The sequence below is a fragment of the Priceomyces carsonii genome, assembly GCF_900007245.1.
Source record: "Priceomyces carsonii strain CBS4050 genome assembly, scaffold: Debaryomyces_carsonii_scaffold_7, whole genome shotgun sequence".
Lineage (NCBI taxonomy): Eukaryota > Fungi > Ascomycota > Pichiomycetes > Serinales > Debaryomycetaceae > Priceomyces > Priceomyces carsonii.
This window is the reverse complement of record NW_026946680.1, coordinates 303,509-329,266: the sequence shown is the minus strand read 5'-3', so window position 1 is coordinate 329,266 and position 25,758 is coordinate 303,509. Positions and strand designations below refer to the sequence as shown.

At 36.2% G+C, this 25,758-nt stretch overlaps 15 protein-coding genes across 15 annotated transcripts; 7 read left to right on the top strand and 8 right to left on the bottom strand.

The window, feature by feature from the left end:
- Nucleotides 1-97: 97 nt before the first annotated feature.
- PRCAT00005985001 (uncharacterized protein) lies at nt 98-1,441 on the top strand (the record flags this gene model as incomplete). Its single annotated transcript, XM_062956096.1, has 1 exon — nt 98-1,441. One exon carries the CDS (start codon nt 98-100, stop codon nt 1,439-1,441), a length of 1,344 nt encoding a protein of 447 aa, XP_062812634.1.
- A 1,135-nt stretch (nt 1,442-2,576) lies between these two features.
- On the top strand, nt 2,577-5,243 carry PRCAT00005983001 (uncharacterized protein; the record flags this gene model as incomplete). The annotated part of the gene is made up of 1 exon (XM_062956095.1): nt 2,577-5,243. One exon carries the CDS (start codon nt 2,577-2,579, stop codon nt 5,241-5,243), a length of 2,667 nt encoding a protein of 888 aa, XP_062812633.1.
- Nucleotides 5,244-5,349: 106 nt separating this feature from the next.
- On the bottom strand, nt 5,350-7,254 carry SEF2 (Sef2p; the record flags this gene model as incomplete). The annotated part of the gene is made up of 1 exon (XM_062956094.1): nt 5,350-7,254. The coding sequence occupies one exon, from the start codon at nt 7,252-7,254 to the stop codon at nt 5,350-5,352; it is 1,905 nt and encodes a 634-aa protein (XP_062812632.1).
- Nucleotides 7,255-7,567: 313 nt separating this feature from the next.
- On the top strand, nt 7,568-8,062 carry SNM1 (Snm1p; the record flags this gene model as incomplete). The annotated part of the gene is made up of 1 exon (XM_062956093.1): nt 7,568-8,062. The coding sequence occupies one exon, from the start codon at nt 7,568-7,570 to the stop codon at nt 8,060-8,062; it is 495 nt and encodes a 164-aa protein (XP_062812631.1).
- Nucleotides 8,063-8,140: 78 nt separating this feature from the next.
- On the bottom strand, nt 8,141-9,718 carry PRCAT00005980001 (uncharacterized protein; the record flags this gene model as incomplete). The annotated part of the gene is made up of 1 exon (XM_062956092.1): nt 8,141-9,718. The coding sequence occupies one exon, from the start codon at nt 9,716-9,718 to the stop codon at nt 8,141-8,143; it is 1,578 nt and encodes a 525-aa protein (XP_062812630.1).
- A 202-nt stretch (nt 9,719-9,920) lies between these two features.
- HST3 (NAD-dependent histone deacetylase) lies at nt 9,921-11,231 on the bottom strand (the record flags this gene model as incomplete). Its single annotated transcript, XM_062956091.1, has 1 exon — nt 9,921-11,231. The coding sequence occupies one exon, from the start codon at nt 11,229-11,231 to the stop codon at nt 9,921-9,923; it is 1,311 nt and encodes a 436-aa protein (XP_062812629.1).
- Nucleotides 11,232-11,621: 390 nt separating this feature from the next.
- On the bottom strand, nt 11,622-13,397 carry SNF1 (AMP-activated serine/threonine-protein kinase catalytic subunit; the record flags this gene model as incomplete). Its single annotated transcript, XM_062956090.1, has 1 exon — nt 11,622-13,397. One exon carries the CDS (start codon nt 13,395-13,397, stop codon nt 11,622-11,624), a length of 1,776 nt encoding a protein of 591 aa, XP_062812628.1.
- Nucleotides 13,398-13,763: 366 nt separating this feature from the next.
- On the bottom strand, nt 13,764-14,339 carry PRCAT00005977001 (uncharacterized protein; the record flags this gene model as incomplete). Its single annotated transcript, XM_062956089.1, has 1 exon — nt 13,764-14,339. The coding sequence occupies one exon, from the start codon at nt 14,337-14,339 to the stop codon at nt 13,764-13,766; it is 576 nt and encodes a 191-aa protein (XP_062812627.1).
- A 294-nt stretch (nt 14,340-14,633) lies between these two features.
- On the top strand, nt 14,634-15,554 carry PRCAT00005976001 (mRNA-binding phosphate metabolism regulator; the record flags this gene model as incomplete). The annotated part of the gene is made up of 1 exon (XM_062956088.1): nt 14,634-15,554. One exon carries the CDS (start codon nt 14,634-14,636, stop codon nt 15,552-15,554), a length of 921 nt encoding a protein of 306 aa, XP_062812626.1.
- Nucleotides 15,555-15,857: 303 nt separating this feature from the next.
- On the top strand, nt 15,858-16,619 carry PRCAT00005975001 (putative monooxygenase; the record flags this gene model as incomplete). Its single annotated transcript, XM_062956086.1, has 1 exon — nt 15,858-16,619. One exon carries the CDS (start codon nt 15,858-15,860, stop codon nt 16,617-16,619), a length of 762 nt encoding a protein of 253 aa, XP_062812625.1.
- A 293-nt stretch (nt 16,620-16,912) lies between these two features.
- NUF2 (kinetochore-associated Ndc80 complex subunit) lies at nt 16,913-18,385 on the top strand (the record flags this gene model as incomplete). The annotated part of the gene is made up of 1 exon (XM_062956085.1): nt 16,913-18,385. The coding sequence occupies one exon, from the start codon at nt 16,913-16,915 to the stop codon at nt 18,383-18,385; it is 1,473 nt and encodes a 490-aa protein (XP_062812624.1).
- A 73-nt stretch (nt 18,386-18,458) lies between these two features.
- On the bottom strand, nt 18,459-20,198 carry SGE1 (Sge1p; the record flags this gene model as incomplete). Its single annotated transcript, XM_062956084.1, has 1 exon — nt 18,459-20,198. The coding sequence occupies one exon, from the start codon at nt 20,196-20,198 to the stop codon at nt 18,459-18,461; it is 1,740 nt and encodes a 579-aa protein (XP_062812623.1).
- Nucleotides 20,199-20,511: 313 nt separating this feature from the next.
- On the bottom strand, nt 20,512-22,428 carry GPR1 (Gpr1p; the record flags this gene model as incomplete). Its single annotated transcript, XM_062956083.1, has 1 exon — nt 20,512-22,428. One exon carries the CDS (start codon nt 22,426-22,428, stop codon nt 20,512-20,514), a length of 1,917 nt encoding a protein of 638 aa, XP_062812622.1.
- Nucleotides 22,429-22,920: 492 nt separating this feature from the next.
- Nucleotides 22,921-24,711, bottom strand: PRCAT00005971001 (uncharacterized protein; the record flags this gene model as incomplete). The annotated part of the gene is made up of 1 exon (XM_062956082.1): nt 22,921-24,711. One exon carries the CDS (start codon nt 24,709-24,711, stop codon nt 22,921-22,923), a length of 1,791 nt encoding a protein of 596 aa, XP_062812621.1.
- Nucleotides 24,712-24,777: 66 nt separating this feature from the next.
- PRCAT00005970001 (uncharacterized protein) lies at nt 24,778-24,897 on the top strand (the record flags this gene model as incomplete). Its single annotated transcript, XM_062956081.1, has 1 exon — nt 24,778-24,897. One exon carries the CDS (start codon nt 24,778-24,780, stop codon nt 24,895-24,897), a length of 120 nt encoding a protein of 39 aa, XP_062812620.1.
- Between the last annotated feature and the right edge of the window lie 861 nt (nt 24,898-25,758).

The following is a 25,758-nucleotide window of genomic DNA, read 5'->3' as shown; positions in this document are numbered from 1 at the left end:
TAGTAGGAATAAACTTGAATTGCATATTATGCCCGAACATTTCACATCTCATCTTTAAACATAATTTTTAAACATTCACTTTAAAATATAGCCAACGATGGATTTGGTAGGGGAGATTGTGGAAAGGGATTCTAGTGAGGCTATCCCACCTTCTCCAATAAATTTGGCAGATAGTCAGAAAGCGGATGAGTTTAAGAAGAGGAGAGCATCTAAATGGAAAAGAGGACAGAGCAAATCACGACGTGATAATTCCATTCAACCTTCAGAAACTTTATCTGAAGCTGATAAAATCCACAAAGAGAACTTAGATCGCATATCAAACATGACTGATGAAGAGCTAACTGAAGAAAAAAGAGAGTTAGTCGAAAGATTGAATCCAAAATTATTGCAAAGTCTTTTGAAGAGAACGGAAAAAAGAGTAGAAGAATCTAAGGGAAATGGACATGTACATTCAGAGGGCTACGAAGGCTGGATAGGTACTGCAAGAACAAAAGAGGGGCTTTTGGACCTTTCTAAGTTGGATAAGGAAGATGTTGACAAGGCATTGGGTCTAAGTCAGAGTCAATTAAACGAGCATATTGAAGGGAAAAATGATTTGAAGAGCAATAAGTCAGTAAAATTTAATGATGTCGCAACCATTCATTACGAAGATAAATCTTCTGGAACATCTAGTGATGAATGGGAGGATGTGAAGGAAATAAATACAGTTGCTGCAGATGATTATCAACTAAATTTAGATTCACCAGAAGACGATTCAACTGTGCATTTTCTCAAACCTTCCTCAAAACAGGCTCGAGAAGATCAAGATTTGGATCTAAATGACCCTGAGTTTTATGACAAGTTACACGAAAAATACTATCCAGATTTGCCAAAAGAGACTCTGAAGCTCTCATGGATGACAGAACCTATGCCTAAGCTGATCAACAATACTTATGATTCTGTTTCTGATATAAGATTTGACTTCAAAGGTGATATGATAGAGTTGATAGATCCTAGTAGTGAGAGCAAGAAAGAGATACCCACATACGTTGGCTTACATCATCATTCAGATGCTCCGCATTTAGCGGGATATACTTTATCAGAGTTGGCACACTTATCGAGGTCCGTGGTAGCTAGTCAGAGATGTGTCAGCATTCAAACCGTAGGAAGAATACTACATAAACTTGGCTTGCATAAGTATAATATTCTTCCTGTATCTGAAGATGATCAAACTTTTGGAGAAAATATCAAAGAATTTAATACAGAATTTGAAAAAATGATGTGGCGCCTAGTTTATGATCTCAGAATTATAGAGAGCATTACTGAAGCGGCTGATGATAAAAAGTCAACAAATATATCTGTAAGGAACTATGCCGTCGAAGCCTTATGGTTGTGGAAACAAGGTGGGGGCCAGCCTGACGAGCAAACAGAGGAGGAACATATAATATCTGATCTTACGTAGCAACGCAAAATTGAATGTAAATATCCTATTTAGATAGCGTCTTCGTTGACTTTAAGTTGAAAAGACTCCAAGTAGTAAATGTCTTCAAACGAATAACCATGAAAAGCTCATGGGATAAGAATAAAGTGCAACTCAGTTCTACAAGGACTGCAGAACATTATAGCATTCGAGATGGCCCCAAAACAGAACCAACTCATATTGTCTTATATTACTTTCATTTGAAGTCAGGATATTAATTCTTGATCTTTGCACATAGACACATTGAATCGATGCTTCGAAGAAGTCCAAGACTATATCGATCAACTTAAGTTGTGCAATCTACAGTGTTTCTCTTCTCACAAAAAGGGTACCTTTATTGAAATAGTATACATGCTTTCATTGCCCATACTTAGTAAGAAAAGATTTGAACAAAAATGTTGGTTAGAAAGAACTAAATGAGAATCGAATTGGCTCCCCGGGTAACAACTAAAGTGCAGGCCCAAATCCCTAGTAACGAGATTCATTCCTTGAAGGCTTTCGAATTCCGTTGAATAGAACTCAACGTACGAATCTTATTAAAGAGATCAGATTCTATCATTCGATTAGCCAGAAATTGACATTGAAAGGCTTCTAAATTATCCAACAGTAGCACCATAATCATTAGTTCTGTGGTTGTGACCATCGCCACCAAGTGCAGCGTAGCTTTGTCTGTATGGGTACATCAGGATGATGTAGTAACTGTGTAGTAAGCCAGGAAAAAATCCTAAAATACACAACAAGATGTTGATTAAAAAGTCAACGGAGAAAATTCCTCTTTTGACAGCAACGGGAATAGGAGGGACTAAATGTTAGTAAATATAGCTTTTAAAAAATTGAAAGAAATGAGCGTACGTACTGAAAAACCCAATGAAGACTAAAAACCAATCCTTGGAATGCATTTCGTATTTAGATAAACTGTTCTTTTTTTGAAGATCTAAAGAGAAAGCAGTTGTGATGAATATCTGAATGACTATAAAAGAGCAGCTGTTTGCGATATGGGCAAGGGCCGCACACGAATAATTATGTCGTTATATTTCTGCGACATTGTGGAAGAGAGTATGGACATAAAGAATAATTCATCAACTAATAAATATTTATCCAACTCGTATATTTCAAAATGAACTTAGTCCATTGGGTTATATTGGTGTTCTTTAGCATTCCAGTTATAAGGGCTGTCTCTTTGGAAGATGCATTTGTTAAGGATTGGATCACTTATCTTCATGGTGACTTAGTTCAGTTTGACATCACACCAGATGGATATCTTATTGGTTTGACTTCCGATAGCCAATTGGTAAATGTTGGCTTCACTGAAAACTATGATTTGAAGTGGTCATTGGATTTGAGTCTGATGCCGACCCAAATAACTGACATCCATTTACAGAACAATGTTGGGGTGGTGTGGATCTATTCGAAGACTTCAAGAGATGTGTTTTTATATGAGAGTGACAGCGGTCTTCTTCAAAGTCAATTTCGATTACCCTCGAATCCGAAACAGATTGTGAATTTTTTCAATAAAACGTCCTTGATCTTAGGCTCTGATGGCATTATATATTTCATAGATATAACCACTTCAGCTATACGGCCTCTTGAAGTTAAGGAACATATTGACAAATTTCAAGTATCCCTAGTGGATGGATTTGCGTATGTTATTATTAACGATACATTGATGTTGAAACTTAATGCATTATGTGAAGTTGTTTCGACAAACCCAGTATCGATTGGAGCTGTACAACAATTTAAAGATGGCATTATATTGAGCAAATCGAATAAAGTTTTCAAGCTCAATCAAGATGAAGTAGTTCTGCTCAAGGCACCTTCCAAACTAAAAAATTTAAAAATTATCGATGAGCAGTACTCTCTTGATTATAATGACAATACTTTGATATTACTAGAAGTATCTTCAGATAAGTTAGAAGTTGTCCAATCTGGAAAGTTTGATGGTGAAATAATCGATGTCAAGGTGCCAGATGACGCTTTGAATGATTTCTTGATAATCTACACTCTGGAGTTTAAGTTTGTTTTGGATTTAGCTACACTCCTTACTGGTGAGTTTACTCGTGCAAAGAAGCAAGACCTCCAAAATATAAAATTGACCAAAGATGTATTCGCGTATAATGACGGGGATCTATTACTCTACACGATTTCTTCCACTTCGGAACATATTACAATAACGCTTCTCAACTTGTTATCAGGTTCTGTTCGTACCATTAATCATATATTATATGACCTTGAATATGAGAGGGCCATACTTGTTGATAAGCCCACCTCGAAGAGCACTATGAATAAATTTCATGATTATTTTGATACCGGCTCATTTCATACCTTTACAGCTAGCTGGCTCTTAAGAATAAAGCGTCACTTGAAAGAAATAGGCGAATTTATGTTTTCTTTGGTCGTTGAAAGTATTAATACTGATGATAATGAAACAATTAATGACGAGTTCGGGTTTCAAAAGCTAATAGTTGTACCAGATATAACGCATAAAAAGGTAGTCGCATTTGATACAAAGGATGGATCGATATTTTGGGTGGCTAAGATAGATGACGTCATTGAATCGTCTAATATAGATGACTTTGTGGGTATCCTGGATTCGCAATCAACAATAGTGTTATATTTCAGATCGGTTGATATTTACATTGATAAATCCAACGGTGAGGTCATCAAATGTAATGAAGAGAATAGGAAAACACCATTACAACAGCATTTAAAACAAATGGTCCATGACAGCCTTTTAGATTCCACAAATGTAACATTGAATAATATTAAATTCTTAGGTGGAGAGAATTACTCGTCAAATCAATATATTGCACATCATGCGAAAGGCGTTTTTTCTGGCTACAAATTGATTGCCAATTCGCACTTAAGTAGAACTTGGCAATTTTCTGTTAGCGATGAGGAAATTGTGGGTATTTTTCAAAAACCTGAGGGCCATAGAACCATGTCAGCTGGTATTAGCTTACATGACAAATCAGTGCTATACAAGTATCTCAATCCAAATGTTTTAGTCGTCCTTACAAGATCATCTGCTCTCAATGGATATATTTTAGATGGTGTTACAGGCTCTGTTTTGTATGCGTTTTCTCACCAAAACGAAGATATCGATTTTGATTCTATAAATTTAGTCATTGATGATAATTGGGTGATTTACTCATATGTGACAAAATTTCCAAGATTTGAACAAAGAATTAACGTTATAGATATGTTTGATTCCTCGAAAGGGTTCAATGTTGGAGACGTATCTGCATTCACTTTCAATACGACAATCGATTCGCTTACATCCAAAAGCTTCATTTTTCCTGAGCGTATATCATCACTTTCATCAACACAAACTCAATTTGGTATTACAGTGAAATCTATACTTGCTCTTACAGAGTCAGGAAATCTAATCGAGTTGCCCAAGTATGTATTAAATAGTAGAAGGATTGATGATAGGGTGCTCACGCAAGATGATTTTCAAGATGATTTTAGGATGATGCCATATGACCCCATAATAACGAAAAATAATTTTCAGATTTTAAATCATAAGCACAGATTAGGGACGAAAGGAAAAATTTTAAGCAAACTGACTCACTTAGAGTCCACTGCGCAGGTTTGCTACATTAGTAATTCTGAAATCTTCTGTCAATATGTTCAGCCGTCATTGTCATATGACCTTTTAAGTGAAAGTTTTGACAAGATAAAGTTGATTTTAACGATTGTTGCAGTTGCCATAGCTTACGTAGCAAGCAAGCCGTTTGTTTCGAATAAGAACTTAAATTCATACTGGATTGACCGCCAACTTTAAACTATTTAAATATGACTTCGTTCTTATCACAGGAATGAAAGGATACAGTGTCGTTGTAAGATCTATTGAACTTTAAACTAATGCATTAAATTCCTAAAAAATAGTATTACATAAATATTGAATGATTTCTTTTCAAGTAGTCTATAACTTCCTTATGCTGTCCTCTGGAATCGTCAAGCCCATAAATTTTCCAATCAATCATTTCCAGATCACACTTTACCATCTTAATACTCCCATAAATATACCAAATTAATTCATACCTCAAGCTTGAAACTAAATGATCTTTCATTTTAGAAATTAAAAAAAAACTGTCACTATTACGAGCAATTATGTCCACGTTATCAAGTTCGTTTACTTTTTTCAAAATATGGATGAACCTTGAATTCAAATTATACCACGGAGTTTTTATGACATTCCTAGACAAAATTTCATAAGCTCGGTTAAAATTTTTCTTCAATAACACATAATCTTTTTCAGAGTCCAATAATGGTGACTTATATACCCTTAACATGATTAAACAACACAACTCGATCAACGATTTGAAATGAATAGGTAATTGATAAATATTGGTAATATGGGGAAATTCTTCTTCGAAAAGATTTAACGTTACATAGCACGATGCAAGAGCCCTTTTAATATACAGTTTATATTCATGAACATCAACATTAAGATCCGAAAAGGAATAAACATACAATTGAAGTTTCGACAACTCGATAGAGAGTTGTATCATTCGATTAGAATTCAGAATCAGACTGATGTCATTCAATATGATTTCAAACATGTTCAAATATATTAATTTAGAAGTAGGGTCATCGTTTTTGACCAATTCATTCAAATTCTCGTTCATTTTTGATTGTACCAAGGAGATTTTTAATAATGAGTTAATGTGGTTATCTTCCGCAGTAGCTCCAACCTTATTGCCAATACTTGAATTACTCAAAATATAATCTTTTTGAAATCCATTAAAGTTGTTGTTAGATAAGCCTAAGTTTATTAGCCAATAATTTGAATTAATGCCAATGAATTTATAGATTCTCTCTCTTATTATATTGTTCAAATTCACCTCGTTTGAGATATTCATTTTAGTTTTGTGGCTAAACTCTTCGATGAACTCTAGTTTATGAAGGCCAAATTGCAAGGAAAGGCTTCTCATAAGAGATATAAATTTTATTGACAAATTGTCAGAGAAATTCCCGGATGGACTTGTTGGTAACGGCCAGCTAGTCAAAATCAATAAGGAGCTGAGAGTATATACCGATCTAGGGGTTTGAAGCCAACATTTCTCAACTACCAAACTTTTAATGTGCTCACATAGCCTGAAATATTGGTGAGGAAGATTCTGGTTTAAATGCGAAGTCAAAATTATGCACCAAAACAATAGTTCATTTTCATTGACAAACTTTGGAACATCAATGGTGATGAAAAAGTCATCTGGAAATATGGGTAGAAATTTATTGAAATTATTTTCGTAATTCCTGAGATGGGCTATCGCCTCTTCCTTCGAAATAGAAACGAAGTCTGTATTCAAATTGGAATTAATCGTAAACTCCTTCTTTTCTATCTCGTCATTCTCAAATGCGAGATAAGATGGATTGCTCTCTGCAAGGTTGATGCAACCTTGGATTTCGCTCAAAGACGGAGATCTCTGAGCAGCAACTGAAGCAGGAGATGGTGTATTAGTAGTTTCTCTCTTTGGAGCGAATGCTCTGATGACTCTATTTCTATTGCTAATTAGTGCATCAACAGCTTCCCTTAAACCGTGCACTTCATCGGTCAACTTCTCAATCACGTCCGTGGACTTCTTTTGCTTATTGTTTATTACATCAAGAGTACATTTCAAGTTCTTCTTATTGCAATGACTACAGGGCACAGGCCTTGTAAGCCAAGCGTCACACTTTGTTTTATGTTGTCGACATCTAATACATGTCTTGAGTTTCTTGTTATCAACCATGAAGGTTGATGCCAAGGGTCCCTCCTTAAATCTTCTCTTTTGTATTTTTGCAGTCGTCATCTACTGCAATATATTTTACAAGATATGAGCTTAAAATAAATATCCTCCTATTTTAATTTCCTCCTTCATGCGATATAACAAACTTTATACAACTGTCTTCTCCTTTCTCAATATGCTTACCTCAATCAACTCTCACAGGACTGGCTGTGAAATCGTACAATGTATCGCTTTTAAGAGATGGATTAGTAAATGTCGCACCTTAATTGGTTGAAAGTATACCGAAAATCGGCATCAAATTCGCATTACGGGCATACCCTGTTTACGACTTTTGATAAGCGGTGAAACATTTTCCACTTCCATATCTCGGTCTTGTATGAATAATAATCAAGTGACGTGTCTTCATTTGTTCGATTTGTGCCATGAAGTTCTGCTTGGGCCCCTTAACAAATCTTTCAGTTTAAACCTTGAACAATTTTGCCACGAAAAACTGATCAACCTACCGCCATCGATAACAAATAAATTTTGCACCAATTGTGGACAGATTAAAATCCCTGGACTTACCAATAGTACAAGGGTGTTGTATCGCAGAAAGAGAAGGTATTTGAGAGTAAGATGTTATAACTGCAACTTCAAAGATGACAAGAAGCTTGACCTAAAGAAGGATATTCCAGCTGACAGCAAGAATCACTCTAGCCCGATACTCTCTAAACAGGAGGAGCCCAATAAACTCAAGGGAAATATTTCTAAAACAAAAAGAAAGAAAAAGAATAATGATCTTGCAAGCTTGTTGCAGCAGCGCAAAAGACAAGAGGAGGAGAATAGGAAGGCCAAGTCTTTGAATTTAATGGAATTCAAGAAGATGCCCTAGATTTTTTATTACACTCTTAATTTATGTATATATGAAAGTAATGAATCAATTTATTTGCAAATCCTCACTGCCTCAGGCTCAGACTAAATAGCCACTTGCATTTTCTTTTTCATTTGGTGTTTCCGTACTCTTGTCATCATGATTCTCGCCTGCCCTTGTATCTTTGTTCACTTTTCGCCTACACATTCTTATCCATCTTCGTCTCCTAAAGACGTCATTAGAAGTTTCATCCGGCTGATAGTCGTAAACCCATTTCTCATCATTATCGATGTAAACGATATCCAGGATAAGGTTCTCCATTACCCATCCTCGAACATCTAAATCTATCTTCCACTTTTTTCCAACAAATCCCCAGCTTCTGGGAGGCTGAATATCGTCAACATTTTCCTTTCTAGCGATCCTTATGTTCGAAAAGTTTGATTCTCCATCTTCGTAATCATCCACTGGATTTGAAAGCGTTCTTAAAGAAGAGTTTAATGGATAGAGATCGTTCGAAAATCCAACTAGCTCCCATATCTTTGTCTTATGATTCAATTTCTGAAGCTCAAAAATTTCGACTTCTTTTTCTATATCTTCGTCAATATCATTATTTACTATGAATTCTTTTAAGTATACTTCAACTTTATGGTTTATATCCACGAATTTCTGCCTAGTCTCTTCATTACATATCCAATCCAAACAAATTGATCTAATTTTTGGATGGAGTATAGCCAGAGATAACCAAATAGTAACAATAAGGCATAGCTTTAGAGGAAAGTAAGTCAGCAAGAATGGGAAAAGTTTCGGCAACACGATTAAATTATTAACCACCAATCCTGTGAGCCCTATGAAAACTAGATTGCTTAAACTTTCATCCTTGAAGAACAAATACCCATTTATCAACCACAAAATAAAATCATAAGCAAAGATGTATAGGCACATGTGATTTTGAAGATCAGTCAAATTCAATATGAATTCTCTTGAAAATTCGGGAACCGGCTTTGGCACCTTATATGGATATAGCTTGTTCCTTGCTGGAATAGGATTATGCTCAAAGAAGGAATTTAAAAATGAAGTATCGGGAGGATACATTAACAAGTAATGAGGAACCAACACGTTACTTAACACCAACAAGATGGGTGCCACAGTGAGAAGAAAAGGATTCAAAATTAAATGAGTGGTTATCATTAATATCCCTACTGTAAAGAATGGATCCTCCCAGTTACCAAAGTTAATGAAATTGTCAATCAATATAAATGCTGGCGACAACCTTTGTGTTAAATGAATTGAATTTTTCGACATGGTATTCATGGATAGCGGCGGTCGGGCCTTCTGCATAGCGACCCTTTCATTCATAATCTTATTTTTATTTTCGTCCTCAACATTCATGGGTATAACCATCGATATAATCTTCTCCATCAACTTGTCGGTCACCAAGGAATTTGAAACCTTTTTTTGCTCTTCTGATTTAGACCAAAAAGATGAAAAGTCCAAATAATCATGATCTGACTTTCTCCTCCTTCCCCCAGAAGAGGCCATTGTGGGTGTTGAAGGCTTCAGGCTCGACATTTTATTTTCCCTAGTCACATCAGAGCTACTTGTAGCAACCGAATCAGTATCTGTGGATGTGCTCTCCACGCTCAATATATTATCCAAAATACTCGAAACCTGTACCATCGACTATATATGTTGACAATCGAAGACTGAGTTACGTCTTGATAGTCAATGACTTCAAGTTGACGTTACAGTTCTATGACTAGTCAGGTCAGCTGTTCCTCAATTTGGTTCTGTGTGTAACAAATTTCCTACATTCGCTTTTTTCTTTACGCAGAAAAGAAACATCCACGCATTCACATAAACTTTATTTTTGACTATTTAACTACACTTTGGCTCTTTTAGGCAGTAGCATCTCCAGCCCATCACCCTCAAGCTTTATTCGCTTGGGCCTCCCAACATTGAGCTTCGAATTGTGAACATCTCGTAGTGGCTCAGCGGTATCGTCAATATGATCATGATCTTCAGTGAAACTTGATAATGGAGTCGGTAACTCACATTTTATGGGTTGCTTTACCTGTTTCAGTGGCTTACGCTTCAAGTATGGCTTTTTCTTTTTTGGTGTATCCGGCGCCGTTAGGGTCTCAGTATGCACTTCTTTCTTTATAGTTTTCTGTTTGTTATTCTTTAACTTCTTTGAGTCTAGCTGCTCTTGAGTCAAAAATAAGTCAGGTATCTCATGTCTCAATATTTTAATAAAGTTGTCACAGTCACTTAGTATTTCATAATCAATAAAATTCTCCCATTGCTTGGATACTGGGGTTTTATTTATGAATATAACTTTACCACCTCTATTATGAATCGTGTTACATAACGATTTTGCTAATTTTTTCACTCCATCAACCTTCAATGAAGTGCCCATTATAATCAATAGGTCAGGCTTCAGCTTAAGGTCAAGGTTCAATCCTTGCGAAAGTATTTCAGATTGTGGATGGTTTTCACCGTATAATACAACATCAGGTCTCAAGAGACCACCATTTCCAGTAATTCTCTTACCCAGGTATAATCTCTCTATGTATTTAGCATGGCAATTATTGCATTGAGGGTTCATCCCATTGCTTAGTTGAGTTTGATAGTTTTTATTCCAATCATAGTTTGAAAAACATTGAGTGCATGAGAGCTTGTGTAAGTTGCCATGAAGCTGTACCACATCAAGGCTCCTCCATATCTTAGAGAAGTTTGAATTTGAATCGAATTTACTTAAATTTATGCCCATATTCAAATTTATGGAACTCTCTAGGGAATCGATATTCTGGGTGTAACATCTCAAGAGTTTGTTCTTATCCTTAAGTAGCTTGATGAATTTATGTGTTTCTGTAGGTTTGGCTTGCAAACTAGATTGATAGAGTGATTCCATAAATGTGCAAAACAAGGACAACGTCATCTCATCTCTGAAGAGAGAAACATCAAAGAGATCCTGACCCTTCACAACCGCCTTTGGATATTTCGATTTAACCATTTCATATAGTCCATTGGATGATCTAAAGTCTGGAATACCAGCATTACAAGAGATTCCCGCTCCCGTCAATACCGTTGCCTTTTTCGATTTAAATATGTATTTAATTACTTCATTTAACTTGATCTGTGACTCACTTGGAAGCTTATTTTCAGCTTCAATCAAGTCTATCACAATCATAATGGTTTATCAATCCCTAGGGATAAGGTAGGTACTTAAATGCTTCACAAACTCTTCTTATTTTGAACTTATAATCTGTGGTAACTTCTTTCTTTTTGTGCATGCATTCTTCATTATTCTCAATTTTAGAAGAATTCGCAATGTAAGTATTTTACCCTTTTGAGATATTTACATTTCGACGAATTCAGAAACACGATTCACGTTAGATTGAACACAATTCTACGAGTTCTACTCTACAAAAACTCACCGTGATTTGAGAACACCAATCACAGAAGTTCAATGATCTACAGATAATTCACGATATTATTTCATTTTTATATTAAATTAATGAATTTCAATCTGGCAATGACATGGCATATTTCTCTTTTCTTCTCTCGATTCTTATCTGGTTCAAGAGTTCTGACTATTCACCGCTAACTCCATAATGAGCCTCGTGCATAGGTGCAAGAATGGATACGCAGAAAACGAGCTCATTTCATCGACGTCCTGCGCTGCTGAATATGTAGAAGTAGATACGTTAGCCTCGGTTTCCCACCCATCGAATTTGAAATCAACCAAGTAGTTGTTAGGTTCAAGCTGAAACAATTGAATCTGCATTTTCATCAAATTCAAGGCTGCAGCATCTTCTATAGGTGCACAATCGTCATATTTCCATCTTACCCTAATGGTCCAAAGCTCTTCCTCTGTAGGTTTCGACCACTCAGCTCCCAAATTCTTGAGCGCCCTATATATTTCACCCATAACATCTAAAGGGTAAGACCTCGATCTAATGCCAAAATGCCATCTTGTCTTAGATTTCTTAGAAGAAACAGGTGCTATTTTGGACAGATGATTCTTGTCCATCATATACGCCCTATGGATTGATGGAAGAGACGAGGGTAAAATTGCAATTGTTGAGTTTGGGAGAGTGGATAAATCAGGTACTGTAGCTAACGTTTGATAAGTCACCGATTGTTGAACCCCTGGAGCCGAGCTAGTTGAGCCACTGGTCCATGAACTAGGTGGCGACAGCGACAAGAAAGAATCAATCTTATCGGGCCTCTTTTTCTTCAAGTCTTTAACTAAATTCTTATTGTCTTTCATTAATAAATATGCATCCAATATCTCATTAGAAGACTGTTGAGGCAATTTCCTCTCGTTAGACTTATTGATGACTTCGTAAATATCATCCCTATCGTATCCCATAGCCATATTCAAAGCAGACACAACATCATCATCGATTTCAATCTTATCTTGTTTTGACTTTGATAAGTCTGGAGGCAATAAGTAATCCTCGATTCCTTGTTTGAACCATTCATCTTCCATTATCTCATGAATAGAAATTCTGTTAAGTGGATTTACAACTAGCATTCTAGTCAATAAGTGTTTCGCACCAGCAGATAAATAATTGGGCAAAGTATAGACACCATTGCTTATCTTCTTGAATAATGCAGGGATGAACTCATCATCAAATGGGAGTCTGCCACAAAGCATGACATAAAGAATAACACCAGAAGACCAAACATCGACCTCTGGGCCAGCATACAACTTTCCACTAATGACTTCCGGCGCAGCATAATTTGGTGATCCACAACTTGTTTTCAAAAAGTTTCCGTCTGTCATTATATTAGATAATCCAAAATCAGCAATCTTAACGTTCAAGTTATCGTCCAATAGTAAATTCTCTGGCTTCAAATCTCTATGTACAATCTTATGTCTATGACAATACTCAACAGCAGAAATGATTTGCTGGAAGAATCTTCGAGCCTCATCCTCCGGCATTCTGCCTCTCTGAACAATATAGTCAAATAGTTCTTTTCCAGCATACTCAATAACCATTATGATTTCATCCTTAGATTTGATTACATCGTATAATTTAATGATATGAGGATGACGAAGCAATCTTAAATAAGAAATTTCTCTTTCAACTCTCCCTTGCATATCAGATTTTGCCAAAGTTTTCCTATTAATTATTTTGAGGGCTACTTTCTGTCTAGTGATCGAATGTTCAGCCAATTTCACCTTACCAAAAGATCCTTCACCAAGGGTTTTGAGGACATGATATTTTCCAATTTTTGGAGTTATATTTTGGTCGTCACCGCTCGGACGATTCTCATGAGAAGAATGGTGGTGGTGATGGTGGTGATGATGGTGCTGGCTATCGCTATTCCCATGCAGCTCTGACATTATTTAATATATTGATTACTTATTTAGATAATCGTGCTGTATAATTTATATATATTGAAAAGTTTCTTACCACAAGTTGTTTGATGGAGGGAGTAAGAAGTGAAACCAATTTAGTGGGGCAAAAAAGTTCCGTGCACGACCGCACCTGGGTAGCCATTCCGCTAGACATGACAGGAATACATAATTTAGATAAATAAGCTACTTTATGTGTTACCACGGGCTTTCACGAACTTTAAGATTAAAATTTGTGTATCCTTGAAGTGTGAAAGCACATTGATGTATAATACAAGAATTTATAAAATTATATTTTTGAATACCTGGAAGACTCCCAATCGTAATTACAAGAGTGATAGCTAGTCTCAAGGATCATCTTCGTTTTCTTCCATTGTAATGTGTACCATCCGGTCGCTTGGATCTTCTCTCTTCTCTGTAAGACTCTGCTTTTCGATCGTCAAGCTTCCATCGTAAATCGACCTTCTCTCTATCTCTTTCCCTGTACTTTCTATCTTCTTTCTTCTCGACTTGGCTCCTATTATAATTAGTCTTGTTTTGGTTTTGTTTCATTTCTTTCTTTCGTTCTTCCACTAGTTCCTGAGGTATTCCCTCTTTATCTTCTTGAGCACTTAACAACAACTTCCATAACTCATCACATAACTCCAAAGACTCTTCATTCCCCAAAAAAGCTTTAATCTGTAAATGAAGTGACTTGATATCAGGCTCTCTATTATTTTCAAGCAACTCGCATATATAAGCAACTACTATATCATCGTCAGGTAATTGTTCATCCAATTTTTTTCCAATCCAATCTTTTATAACTGCAGTGTTGACTTTTGATATATCGACTTTTCTCTTAAAGCTCTTGGGGTACTTGATAGATGAAGTATCTTTCCTTTTCTTTCTTTCTAAATAGTCATGATTAACTGGATTAATCTGATATGACATCGATTGGACTTCCTTTCTATAGCTTTTCTTTTTTTAAACAGATTGCTTAGTATATCAAGGAAGGTATGATCTAGTTTTTTTATCTTTTAAACCAATATGTTGCAAATATTCCAGCTTGATTATCTCTCTTTTTCCTTTGTAGCCAAATTGCAGATGTTCAAGGGATTCGTTTTACCTAAGCTTAAAAAAAAAGGAAAGTTTCACGCACAAAAATTGTTGCAAAACTTATCTGAAACCTCAACCTTAACATATAAAGAGGGCATCTAACATTGTTAGAAAATTAACTCCTTTATCATGTATAATCCTACGAAATTAGATTCCAGTTATGAATTAGGTTTTTCAGATTCAAAGAATTTTACTTTCGAAAGCAACACTACGATTTCAGATCTTTGTACACCAAGGTCCCTCTCGGTCGTCGAACTGATTGGCTCAGGAGATATCCAATTTATGCAAAGAACGAACATATGGTCAACATCATTTAAAGGCAGAGGTGAGTCTCTTTCAACTCCTATTTCATCTCCCAGGTTAGATGATTCCGAAATTCTCACAGCTCAAAAGTTAAATACGTATGCGCCGATAGAAAGATTATCCGTTTCCAATATAGCAATCAAAAGAGCTGGCATACTCAAGAGTAGAGCTTCAGACTCTTCTACAATGTCACTTTCTTTGAGTGGAAATAATTCTGGGAGTTCAAACCATAAACCAATATCAAATCCGAACTCATTTTCATCGTTAAAGACTTTCAAAAGTTCAAAAGGAATTCCCTTTGTTGTTCCTGAACAGTCAAAGTTCTTTGTCATAAAATCTTACAGTGCAGCAGATATTATCTCTTCTTTTGCCCACGAAATCTGGACTTCCACTGAATTTGGTAATAGAAGGCTTGATAGAGCATACGTTGAGGCTTCCCAGAATGGAGGTAAAGTATTCTTGTTCTTTCTGGTGAATTCATCGGGAAAATTTTGTGCTGTTGCAGAGATGAAGAATCGTATTGACTTTACCAGAACCAGCAATATTTGGGTAGAACAAACGAGATGGAAAGGTATATTTCCTCTTGAATGGCTTTTGATAAAAGAAATTCCAAATAGGTTCTTTCAATGTTTGAGAATTGCCACAAATGAGAATAAACCAGTTACACATTCGAGGGATACACAAGAGATACCTTTTGATGTGGCAATGTCTATGATGAAAATATTTTGCTCCTTTAAATCTATGTAATAAAACAATTTCTCAGTAATTCAAATTATGGAAGAGTTCTTGCAGCAAACGTCGAAAATTCAAAAGTTGTTGTATTAAAGTCAAACATAGATATTATTATTTTTTCTTAACTCCACTTCACATTACAAGACAAGAAGTATATTAGTTTCTAAAAATCAAAAACGTTTACGTTGAATCTTATGAATACTTGGAATCAATTAGCTAATTTTGCAGTTCTTCGTTTTAGTGTAAGTTTTCCTTTTCGACCTGTTCAGTTTTGTAATTGCGATTCAGCTATCAAGTTTACGGCTGTCATTAATTAGCATGATTAAAAACAAAATTATTGTCTGTAGTAAAGGAGTTAGGCAATTCTCTACTTCAGTGAGTATTCTTAAAAATGTGCTGAAGAAAGAGCCTACAGATCCCAGCGAGAAGCAAGGGAAACTTGGACGAGAAGATTTAGAATATGGGCCACTATCTAAAGCACAATTAGCATATCTTGATCGTGTGGTTCGAGTTGACCAAGCGGGTGAATTGGGGGCCAATTATATTTATATGGGGCAGTATGCTGTGTTAGCGTCGAAATACCCTCATTTGAAGCCTGTTCTCCGTCACATGTGGGACCAAGAAATTCAACACCACAATACATTCAATAAATTGCAAGTGGAAAGAAGAGTCAGGCCCTCTATGTTTACACCACTTTGGAAATTAGGTGCTTTAGGAATGGGTATGGGTACGGCTTTGTTGAGTAAAGAAGCTGCAATGGCATGTACCGTTGCAGTTGAAACCGTAATTGGTGGTCACTATAATGAACAGTTACGTGTATTAATGAACCAGTACAACGTAAACATCTACGATAAGAAAACTGGGAAACTTTTAAACAAGGATGAACTTGATCTTGGACAACAAAGATCACCTGAATTGACTAGTTTGAAACAAACGGTGAGCCAATTTAGAGACGAAGAATTAGAGCATTTAGATACCGCCGTGGAACACGATGCAGAGAAGGCTGTTCCATACTTACTATTGACGGAGGCCATTAAGTTGGTTTGCAGGGGTGCTATTTGGACCGCTGAAAGGGTATAAAGACACTTAGATATAAATCATATTCTATATTTTATATGCATAAGCTTTTAAGATCTTTGAGTGTCTCTGACCTAAAGATAGCTGCATTGTAGTAAACAAAATATCTATCTGAGTATCAGTGGCAACTTTGTTAGCATGAAACTTTGATCACATTTTGATCGACTATTCTGATTTCTTGTAAGCTGGTTTTGTGTCATAATATTGGTGATAATATTTATGTCCCTAAAACATAAACAAAAGATTCTGATCGTGATTTATTCACAAAACTCTAACGATACTAGGACTGCAGCAAAATGTCGCGGCGTGTTTCTATGTATCGTCCAGGGAATACCATACATCGTCGGACCAATCAATTCATTCATCAGGATGTCTTTCCTTTATTAGACTCCAAGGAAATAACAATATGTTTACAAAGCTGCGATTTCATTGCTACAGAAGAACTAGTTAGTAGACCGACGAGTCAGTTCATGAAAACATTATTCGAGCAGTTTCTAGATACATTTATGGGGATATCTGCATCCACGATTCGAGACAAAACCAAGAAGATAAATAAGCATGACACATCCATCGGCAGGTCCCAGGAAGCTGACAAGGACAATTTCGCACAGGAAGAAGGCGAAAGAGAGGAGGAGGATGACGACGACGACGATACAAGCGAGGCTCTCAATCTAATAATGCTTCATCGGGGGGCTCACAAATTTCTTCAGGGTTGTGGAATTCATGATTTGACATTAATGGATATAATGCGGCCCGAGCCTTATAGGACAAGGCGAATACTAAGTGCTGTTGTAAATTTTGCTAGATTCCGAGAAGAACACTCTGCGGAATGTGAACATTTAGTCATAGAGAGCGAAGAGAGTTTAGAGAGGATACGTAAGAGCCAAGGCGATAATGAAAAGACTACGAATCAACTTAGAGATCTCAAAGCTAGAATTGAAGCAAGTGAAGAAGGGGAACATAAAAAAGCGACCTTGAAACAAATCAATTCATATAACACTAAACTAGAGAATGAGTTAAAAAAATTGAAGAAATCTCAAGAGTTGTTAACATTGGAGCATTCTCAATACAAAGTCGAAAAAGCAAGGTTGATCGAAAAGCTAGAAGATCAAAATTATCTCATTTTGGAATTTGCGAAAGAACTTGAAAAACTCAAGACTTATTCGTCAACAGATCTAGATGTTTTGAATCAAATAATAGCAGACTTGAAGAGCCAAATTATAGACTACCAATCTAGCTTTAGTGATATGGAATCGAAAGATCGAAACCTTTCTATAACCATTGAATCAATGCAAATAGTTGAGGGCGAATTGAAGAGCCTTTTCCGTATCTTGGAAGAGATCATGAATGATCTTTTAAAAGAAAAGAATGCTTTTGAAGAACTTAATTCCACTCAAGAATACCTCGACCAACAGAATGCCGAATCAAATGATTTGGGAAGACAAATACAACAATACGAAAGACAGTTGGTTAATACGCAAGATAAGATTAATAAATTAAAACTTCAGGCAGAAGAGCGCATTAAGAAGAGCCAGCAACAATTAGCAAGCTATAGATCTGATTATACTAAATTAGTTGAAGAGAGAAACTTGAAGGAAAAAGAGTTTACCAAAAAGAAAGAACTAATTGCGGACATTGAAGCTAAAATAAATAAGAAAAAATCAGATTTTCAGATCGAAGTCAAAAACCTTGATTTGAAAATCGCAAGACTTAATGCTCAAATTAAGCTCTACCTTGACGAAGTTGGTAAGAAAGTTTTCGAAAACTAGCCTTCCCAAGGCTGTGTAATATAATGTATAACATACGTACCTATGTCTAATAGTACACAATGACGAATATAAGTTATTTTCTAACTTCGTCGCTTCCATTTTCGGTAATTCTGGAGAAAAGCTTACTGTCATCTTCTCCAGTAGCTTCTTCATCACTACTTTTTTCTTTCTCGTCTTTAGAAGTCTTAACATCTTTATGTTTCGGAATTCTTTTATTAGTGGTGAAGACGGAAGCCACGAATGCAACAAAAGAACAAGCCAATGCAAAGTAAAACACATCTTTGAGCGCCCTCATAAAATCATCAATAACAATGTTTTTAGCTGCTTCAGGAAGTTCGTGAATTAAACTTGGAGTCTGGAGCAAAGTTTTGGGAGAAATACTATGCAATATTTTGTACTCTTCAGATTCTCTAGAAAGCTTCTTGATGCTAGATTTAATGTAAGCTGTGCCTGTGTTTTGCAATAATAATTGAGATATTGCAAGTGAAATAGTTGCCCCAGTAGATTTTGCGAAATTCAAAAATGTTGTAACTAATATGATAGAGCCCTCAATATGAGCCGGAGCTTCTAATTGAGCAGCCAATAATGAACTTTGAAACTGTAAACCTACAGAGATTCCAATCGGAATCAACAATCCAATACGGTCTTTCGCAGGAGAATCCTTACGAAGTAAAAGTAGTAGGCCAGTTCCTAACGGACCAAATATAGCAGATATCATCATAGTTATCTTGACATATCTTGTGAATCTCATGAATGCACCATTAAGAGCCGATGAAACAGAAACGGTGATAACAAATGGAAGCAAATCCACACCCGATTGCCAGGCAGATGCATTAAAGATAACTTGAAAGTAAATGGCTAAGTAAGTTATAATTGACATGAAAAATGCAAAGTTGAAAGTAGCACTCATGCAAGATGCAAAAATCTTAGGTATTGTAATGATCTCTTTGATAATAATCGGGTTTTTTGAAATTCTGAAGTTATAATACCCGAATAATAGTACAAGGAGACCACCTATGACGAAACAGCAAATGACCGCAGCTGACTTCCAAGGGAAATCCAAGCCTCCAAATGAAAGGGCCAAAAGGATCAAGACTAAACCTGACGTAATTAAAAATGTTCCAATATAATCTATTTTAGATAGTTTCTCTTTAAAATTTCCAGCTGGCTTTGGAGGATTAAAGCTAAAAAGTATCATTAAGAAGGCAAGTCCTCCAATGGGCAAATTAATATAAAAACACCATCTCCATGTGACATGAGATGTAAATGCACCACCAATGAATGGACCCAAAACACTTGCCACTGACCAAGTTATACCAAACAATGCAAAAGCAAGTGGTCGCTTAGACATCGGAATAGACTCAGTCACAATGACCAATACCATAGATTGTACAAGACTTCCACCAGCTCCTTGAACAACTCTTCCTCCAATTAGCATATTCATGCTTTTTGCAAGTGCTGATACCAATGAACCAATTTCAAATATCACTATACCTACCCAGACACTATATTTTCTACCAAATGCAATGGAGACCTTACCATAAGATGGTGCTAATGTTGCCATTGGCAACATGAATCCAGTATTCAACCAATTCACTTTCAGAAACTCTTTAAATTCATCACCAACTTCCTTTAACAACGTAGAAACGATTGTTTGATCTAAAGCAACAATGAACAAACTGAATATAGAACTAGTTAATGTGAGTACTAGTTTAATGCCATGAATATGCTGATCTGTCGCTTTAGTTCCATCTCCAGCATCGCTTTCGAAGTATTTCCCTGATTTCTGCACTGAGTCATCTTTTTCTGTCATTTTAGAGAAAAGATTTGACATTGATTTTCTCTTCCTCTTTATCTACTTTTGATGCTAATTATACAATATATAGCCATACCTTATACAATTAACTCGCTTTCGGGTTTGCCATTGGCTAGCACTTGAGCCTGGTATTATTATTTTTTCACTTCTTTTTTGAGTCCATAATAAGATATGTCAGATTGTCATTACACTGTGGAGCAGAGCAATGCCGCACTTCGGAATCTGGAATTCGCATCTCAATTCCATTTAACATTAATTATGCTTGAACTAAAAGTTCTTCTATTTAATTACTTATTAATATGAACTAAAATTAATTCATGTCTTTAGGAGGTCCCTTCTTCAAAAACTCCAAGAAATCCATTTCATGATCACCTTCATCAGAACTAGTTGAAGATTGTGTTTCCTTTACAAAGCTGTCCGTTACTGATGGCTTTTTCGAAGAGTTTAATGCATTTCTAAAAACGGCAGATGGCCGTCTGAAATCTTTTGCTTCAGATTTCATCGCAGTACTCAGGAGGGAATTCCTTGAGCCCACTGAGGACTTTAATGGCGAGGATACGATGGAGTCTTTTCTTTTACCGAAGCTTAATGAATAATTTTCTAATGTAGTTCTAAAATCACTCACTTGAAGATCACCTCCTAAAATATTCGAATAGTCATACAGTTTGCGTGAGTTATGATGAAGTTTGTGGTGGCCCTCATGATTCTCATGTCCCGCTTTGCGAGAAATGTACCTTAACTGAGATTTACAAAGATTTTCTTCCGTAGGTAGCTTAAACAAAGGAACTTTCAAGAAGTCTAAAGTCCTCCGCCACCTTGAGTATTGATTAACATTTACCCCAAAACTTTCACTCAATGAATTCCCATGCATAGTTGAGAGGGCAGATACAGATCCTTTGTGACTTTGCTCCACTAAATAGTCCATTCTACTTTCATGCTCCCTTTCAAATGTTCTCATAATAGTATAGAGCCAAGGCTTCTCTCTGTAAAAGAAAACTAAGGAGTCTATAAAGCCATTGGAAGATTGCATGAAAGCGCCCACACAATTTAACCAATAAATTGGGCCATGCTCACTTTCATATTTAAACTGTGTAACTGATAAGATGAATGGAAACAACCAAATGAAACAATAGGCAAACGGATATATAAAAATACTTTTTAATTGTTTTCGGATTATTTTTTGTCGCTTTCTCATATTAACCAAATTGACGACCTGAAGTTCAGGATCATATGCTATATCGACATCGTTCTCATCGTCGTCATCGTCATCATCATCGTCATTCGACCCACTGTCATGTTCGACAGTAGTATTTCTAGATCTCTCTTCTCCAATATGTCTTGCTCGACTTTCTTGAACTGAAGTTTGCATTCGTTCTATTGCTGATGGCTCACTATTTCTTGAGAAAGGTATTGTGTCTCTCACTGAATTGAGGAAAAACTTCAAAGCTGAAAAAAACGATGGTCGTTGATCTGCATTGCTCTTCACTTGACGAAGATTATTTGATTTATGTATGTTCATAAAAACTCCACCCAATGCCTTTGATTCCCTAACGACATGAAAGTAAATCAAAATATAAACAGAAAATATTATTATAACTATTAGGTATCTTGGAATCCAACTTAGTACGAGCCTATACCATATTGGCTCTTGAGGCAAGTAGCACCAATTGACATACGATACATAACCACTCGGATGTATAAATGCCAAAGATGCCAATATTAATGGAATTAGAAACGATAATCCATAAACCCAATATCGATATAAATATAGTCCTCCCTCTGTTCTCGAGTCAGTAACCTTAGTATTGAGACTTGGTTTAAAAATCAATAGAAAGAAATGAATTGCAAATGACAATATCGCAAAGTCTGCTCCCTCAATTGAAGTAGCAGATAAAAAACCAATAGTTTGACAAAATCCATTGTCATAATAGGCAGAATGAGTGGACATGACTCTCGCCGGATATAATAGTAAAATAATTGACTTTAGTAAGTCAAAGAAGACTAAGAATGCAATGAGCTGATGTCTGAAGACTAATCTTCGTGGGTCGATGGCAAAAAAGGCATAAATGGCCACAAGGCAAAACAAAATGGACACTGTGCTAGAGCTTGTAGCTAATATCCGTTGTACAACCGATTGATGCCATGTGAATTCAGCTTCTTGGTTTTCAAGTTCTCTTCGGGCTGTGGACAATTCCTGTACCACCTCTAAGCCAAAAGGAATTATCATACCTAAATCTAGCTGTCCACTTCAGATTAGCCCTCCTTTCTGTGTTTGCCTGTATTTCCTTTATTTATCTTTTAGGTAGTAAAGCTAGATTTGAAAAATGACAAGAACTGACGAATATGCCTTTGATAAAATGTATAATTTATCCGGTTCCTAAGGCACTCCTGGGCACTTTTTGAGTTAAAAATAATAAGTAAGCCTACTAATTCCAGAATCCCGCCCTAACCAGCTATATTAAGTATTTTAAAAAATATTATATACAAATAGTATTTGTTCCGAGATGTAACACAAAAGAATTCGCTATCTAATAATTTTATTTTGAAGTATATGTCAAATCGAATATTTTTCAGTCAAGAAGAACTGAATGCCCTTAGAAGAACAGTAAAAGTAAGAAGAATCGAGACTTGGTAAGAATATTTACATATCTAGTCTAATTTAAAGAATTAGACAGATCAATAGAAGTATAAGAATCGAGAAATAAAGCGGAGAACTAAATTATTTCAACTCACTTCCAAATATGACAGTGAAAAATCGATCATACCACTTGCTCTGAATATTTCCGTCAGAAGATAAACCCTTCACCTTTTCTAGCTCTTGATAGAATTGCTCCTCGTGCAAATCAACCTCTTTAAGACCGGTCTGCAAGTCTACTTCGGAAGCTTTTCTCCATTTAGTTCTCTTAATTATTTTGTACCCAATGAAGATAGCAGCATCTATGAAGAGCATAAGGTAGGAAAACAAAAATGACTTCACATCCCACAGACCTGGAAGAAATATCGTGTAAGTGTTAATAAATATCATGACGAATGCAGAACCCCCACCAATAATGGCCAACCATGGTTGATACCATGATTTGAAAGGAAACGAGTCTCTATCGAGACCCTGTGCTTTGACTGCACGGTAAAAGAACACGTAGACGAAACAAAGTATAGAAAAGTTGAGTAATTGGCAACTAGTAATCAAGTTGATAATCCAGTCTAAGACGACGGAAGCTTGCTCACCTAATTGGAGAAATGAGATTAAAGCCCAACATAATGAAACCAAGACGCAATACATCGGAATACCTGTTTTCGTTGTCGCTGTTAAAAATTTAGGTGCTAACCCGTCTAAGGCGACTCCATAGAGGGTCCTTGATGAGCAATAAGTATAAGAGTTTCCTGCTGAGAAAGCTGCGGTAACTAACAAACCATTCACAATGTGTGGAAGCACGTTTATATTCATTTGATGCATCGCTATAACGTAAGGTGATCCACCAGCGCCTGGCTTGGAAGACGCTAAATTTGCGACCAAGTCATCATTATTATAAGGTATCAAAACACCAACGCAAAGAGCACCACCAATAAAGAAAATACTTAAACGAATGAAGACCTGTTTAAATGCAGAGGGTAGGGTTTTTCTGGGATTGATTGTTTCTGAGGCAACACTGGCGATATATTCAGGGCCCGCAAATGTGAAGCAGGCCTGGATTAAACAAGCTAAGAAGCCTTCAAATCTACCTAAGGCACCTGTATGGAGATACTCATTCATAGGACCGGGGTTGTTCCAATAGCGAAATCCATAAGCCTCATGCTGAGGATTGCCTCCCACCATAGTGATGAATGTAAACAAGATCAAACCAGTTGCCAAAACTACCTTACCGATACTTAACCAGAATTCTGTTTCACCATAGACTGAGACACCCAATGTATTGATGAAGAAATAAAGGACCGTTTGAATAACAAGTGGGATAGCAGGAGTGAAATCATCTCTCCAAAAGTGAAGAATTGTGTTCAAAGCTGTAATTTCAAAGGGAATTTGTGCACAGCATAAGAACCAAAAATTCCATGCTGTCATAACTTCTAAAGCTCTATCACAGCATCTACCTGCCAATCTCACAAAAGGTGAAGTTATTGGCATGTAAGATACCATCTCAGCCGTAGAAAGAGTGATAAATAAAATAGGAATTGACCATATGACAAATCCTAACAAAAGGTTTAATGGTCCACCTTCTGCAAGGGCCCTTCCAATCGCAACAAATAAAGCGGATCCTATGGTAGCACCAATGCCTAATAACTGTACATGTCTACCTCTCAATGACCTATGAAGCTGATTTATAGACTGACTAGTAGAAGTTGTCGATCGTGAATGTATAGATTCTGTGTCTTTCTTTTCGTCATGTTTCAGATTTTCTTGGACAACCTCTACTTCGTATTCAAAGAAAGCATTGTCTTCAACTAGAGATTGTTCTTTTTTTGGCACATGTGGGACAAAGTTGTCATGCAAAAAGCCAATTACAGATACCACCATTACTTTGAAAACTTAATCTTAAAAGAGCTAGCGAAGGATTTTTGCTGCACTGAACCTCTTTTATCGATGGAAGACTTAATGTTGCATCTAAAAGCGATTCTTTTCGTGAGGTTTTATTCCTTTTTCAAAATTTTTTTTTTTTTTTTTTTTTTTTTATTTTTTATTTTTTATTTTCTTGTAATTTGAAATTTGGGGTTATGAAGTCCCTGAAAGAGCCTTCTTTTTTTTTCGGTGGGTTAGCTACTAGCTTTACTTAAAGTACTGAGACTAGTGAATGACTAACTCGAATACCTCAACTGATTTAAAGATATTAAGGCCAATATTCATCACCCTGAGCAAAGTGTGAATCCTGCCTTGCTCTAGATGTAGGCGAGACTAACGAAAAAAGTACCAAAATTTGTCGTGGGGAACACCCTTAATAGGTAATATGCGGCTGATAAAATTTAAGAGAGCGTAGCACCCATATAATTGGAAGATTCTATTGATAGTCAAATAATAATAAAAATATACATGGATTCATACTAAAGCTTTTTCAATTTTTCTCTTTAAGATGAATTTTAAGGAACCTTTCTTTCAAAAAAAATAATAGGTTACATTTTCGAAAAAAGTATCGTTGGTAGAACTGGCTCTAGCAATATTTCAAAGTTAGGTTCAAGATACTCATACCATCATGCTAATGCAGTAGGAGATACGAAACTCAGCAATGGAGACGAAGTGGGGTTGTTACTGAAAGCGTAGTCTGGGTCCAAGATATTATGGTATGTTTTGGTTTTTTTGAGCCTCGGTTGTGTAGTGCAGAGGTCGATTAACGATCCTTTTATGGGCATACAGATAGTAGCCGACATCGTTATGTTCCAGTTAAGTTCGTTATAAGCGATATCCTGTAGGGCATAAAGTACTCTTCCGAGACTCTAATCTAATATTTTGTGGTTCGTAGCAGTTTTGGAGATGGGAGGCGTTAATTGCTGGATAGCAACCCATTTTTAATGTGTCGGCAAAAAACTATCTCTGTTGTCAGGACTTAAAAGTGTTCAGCATTTTTATCGC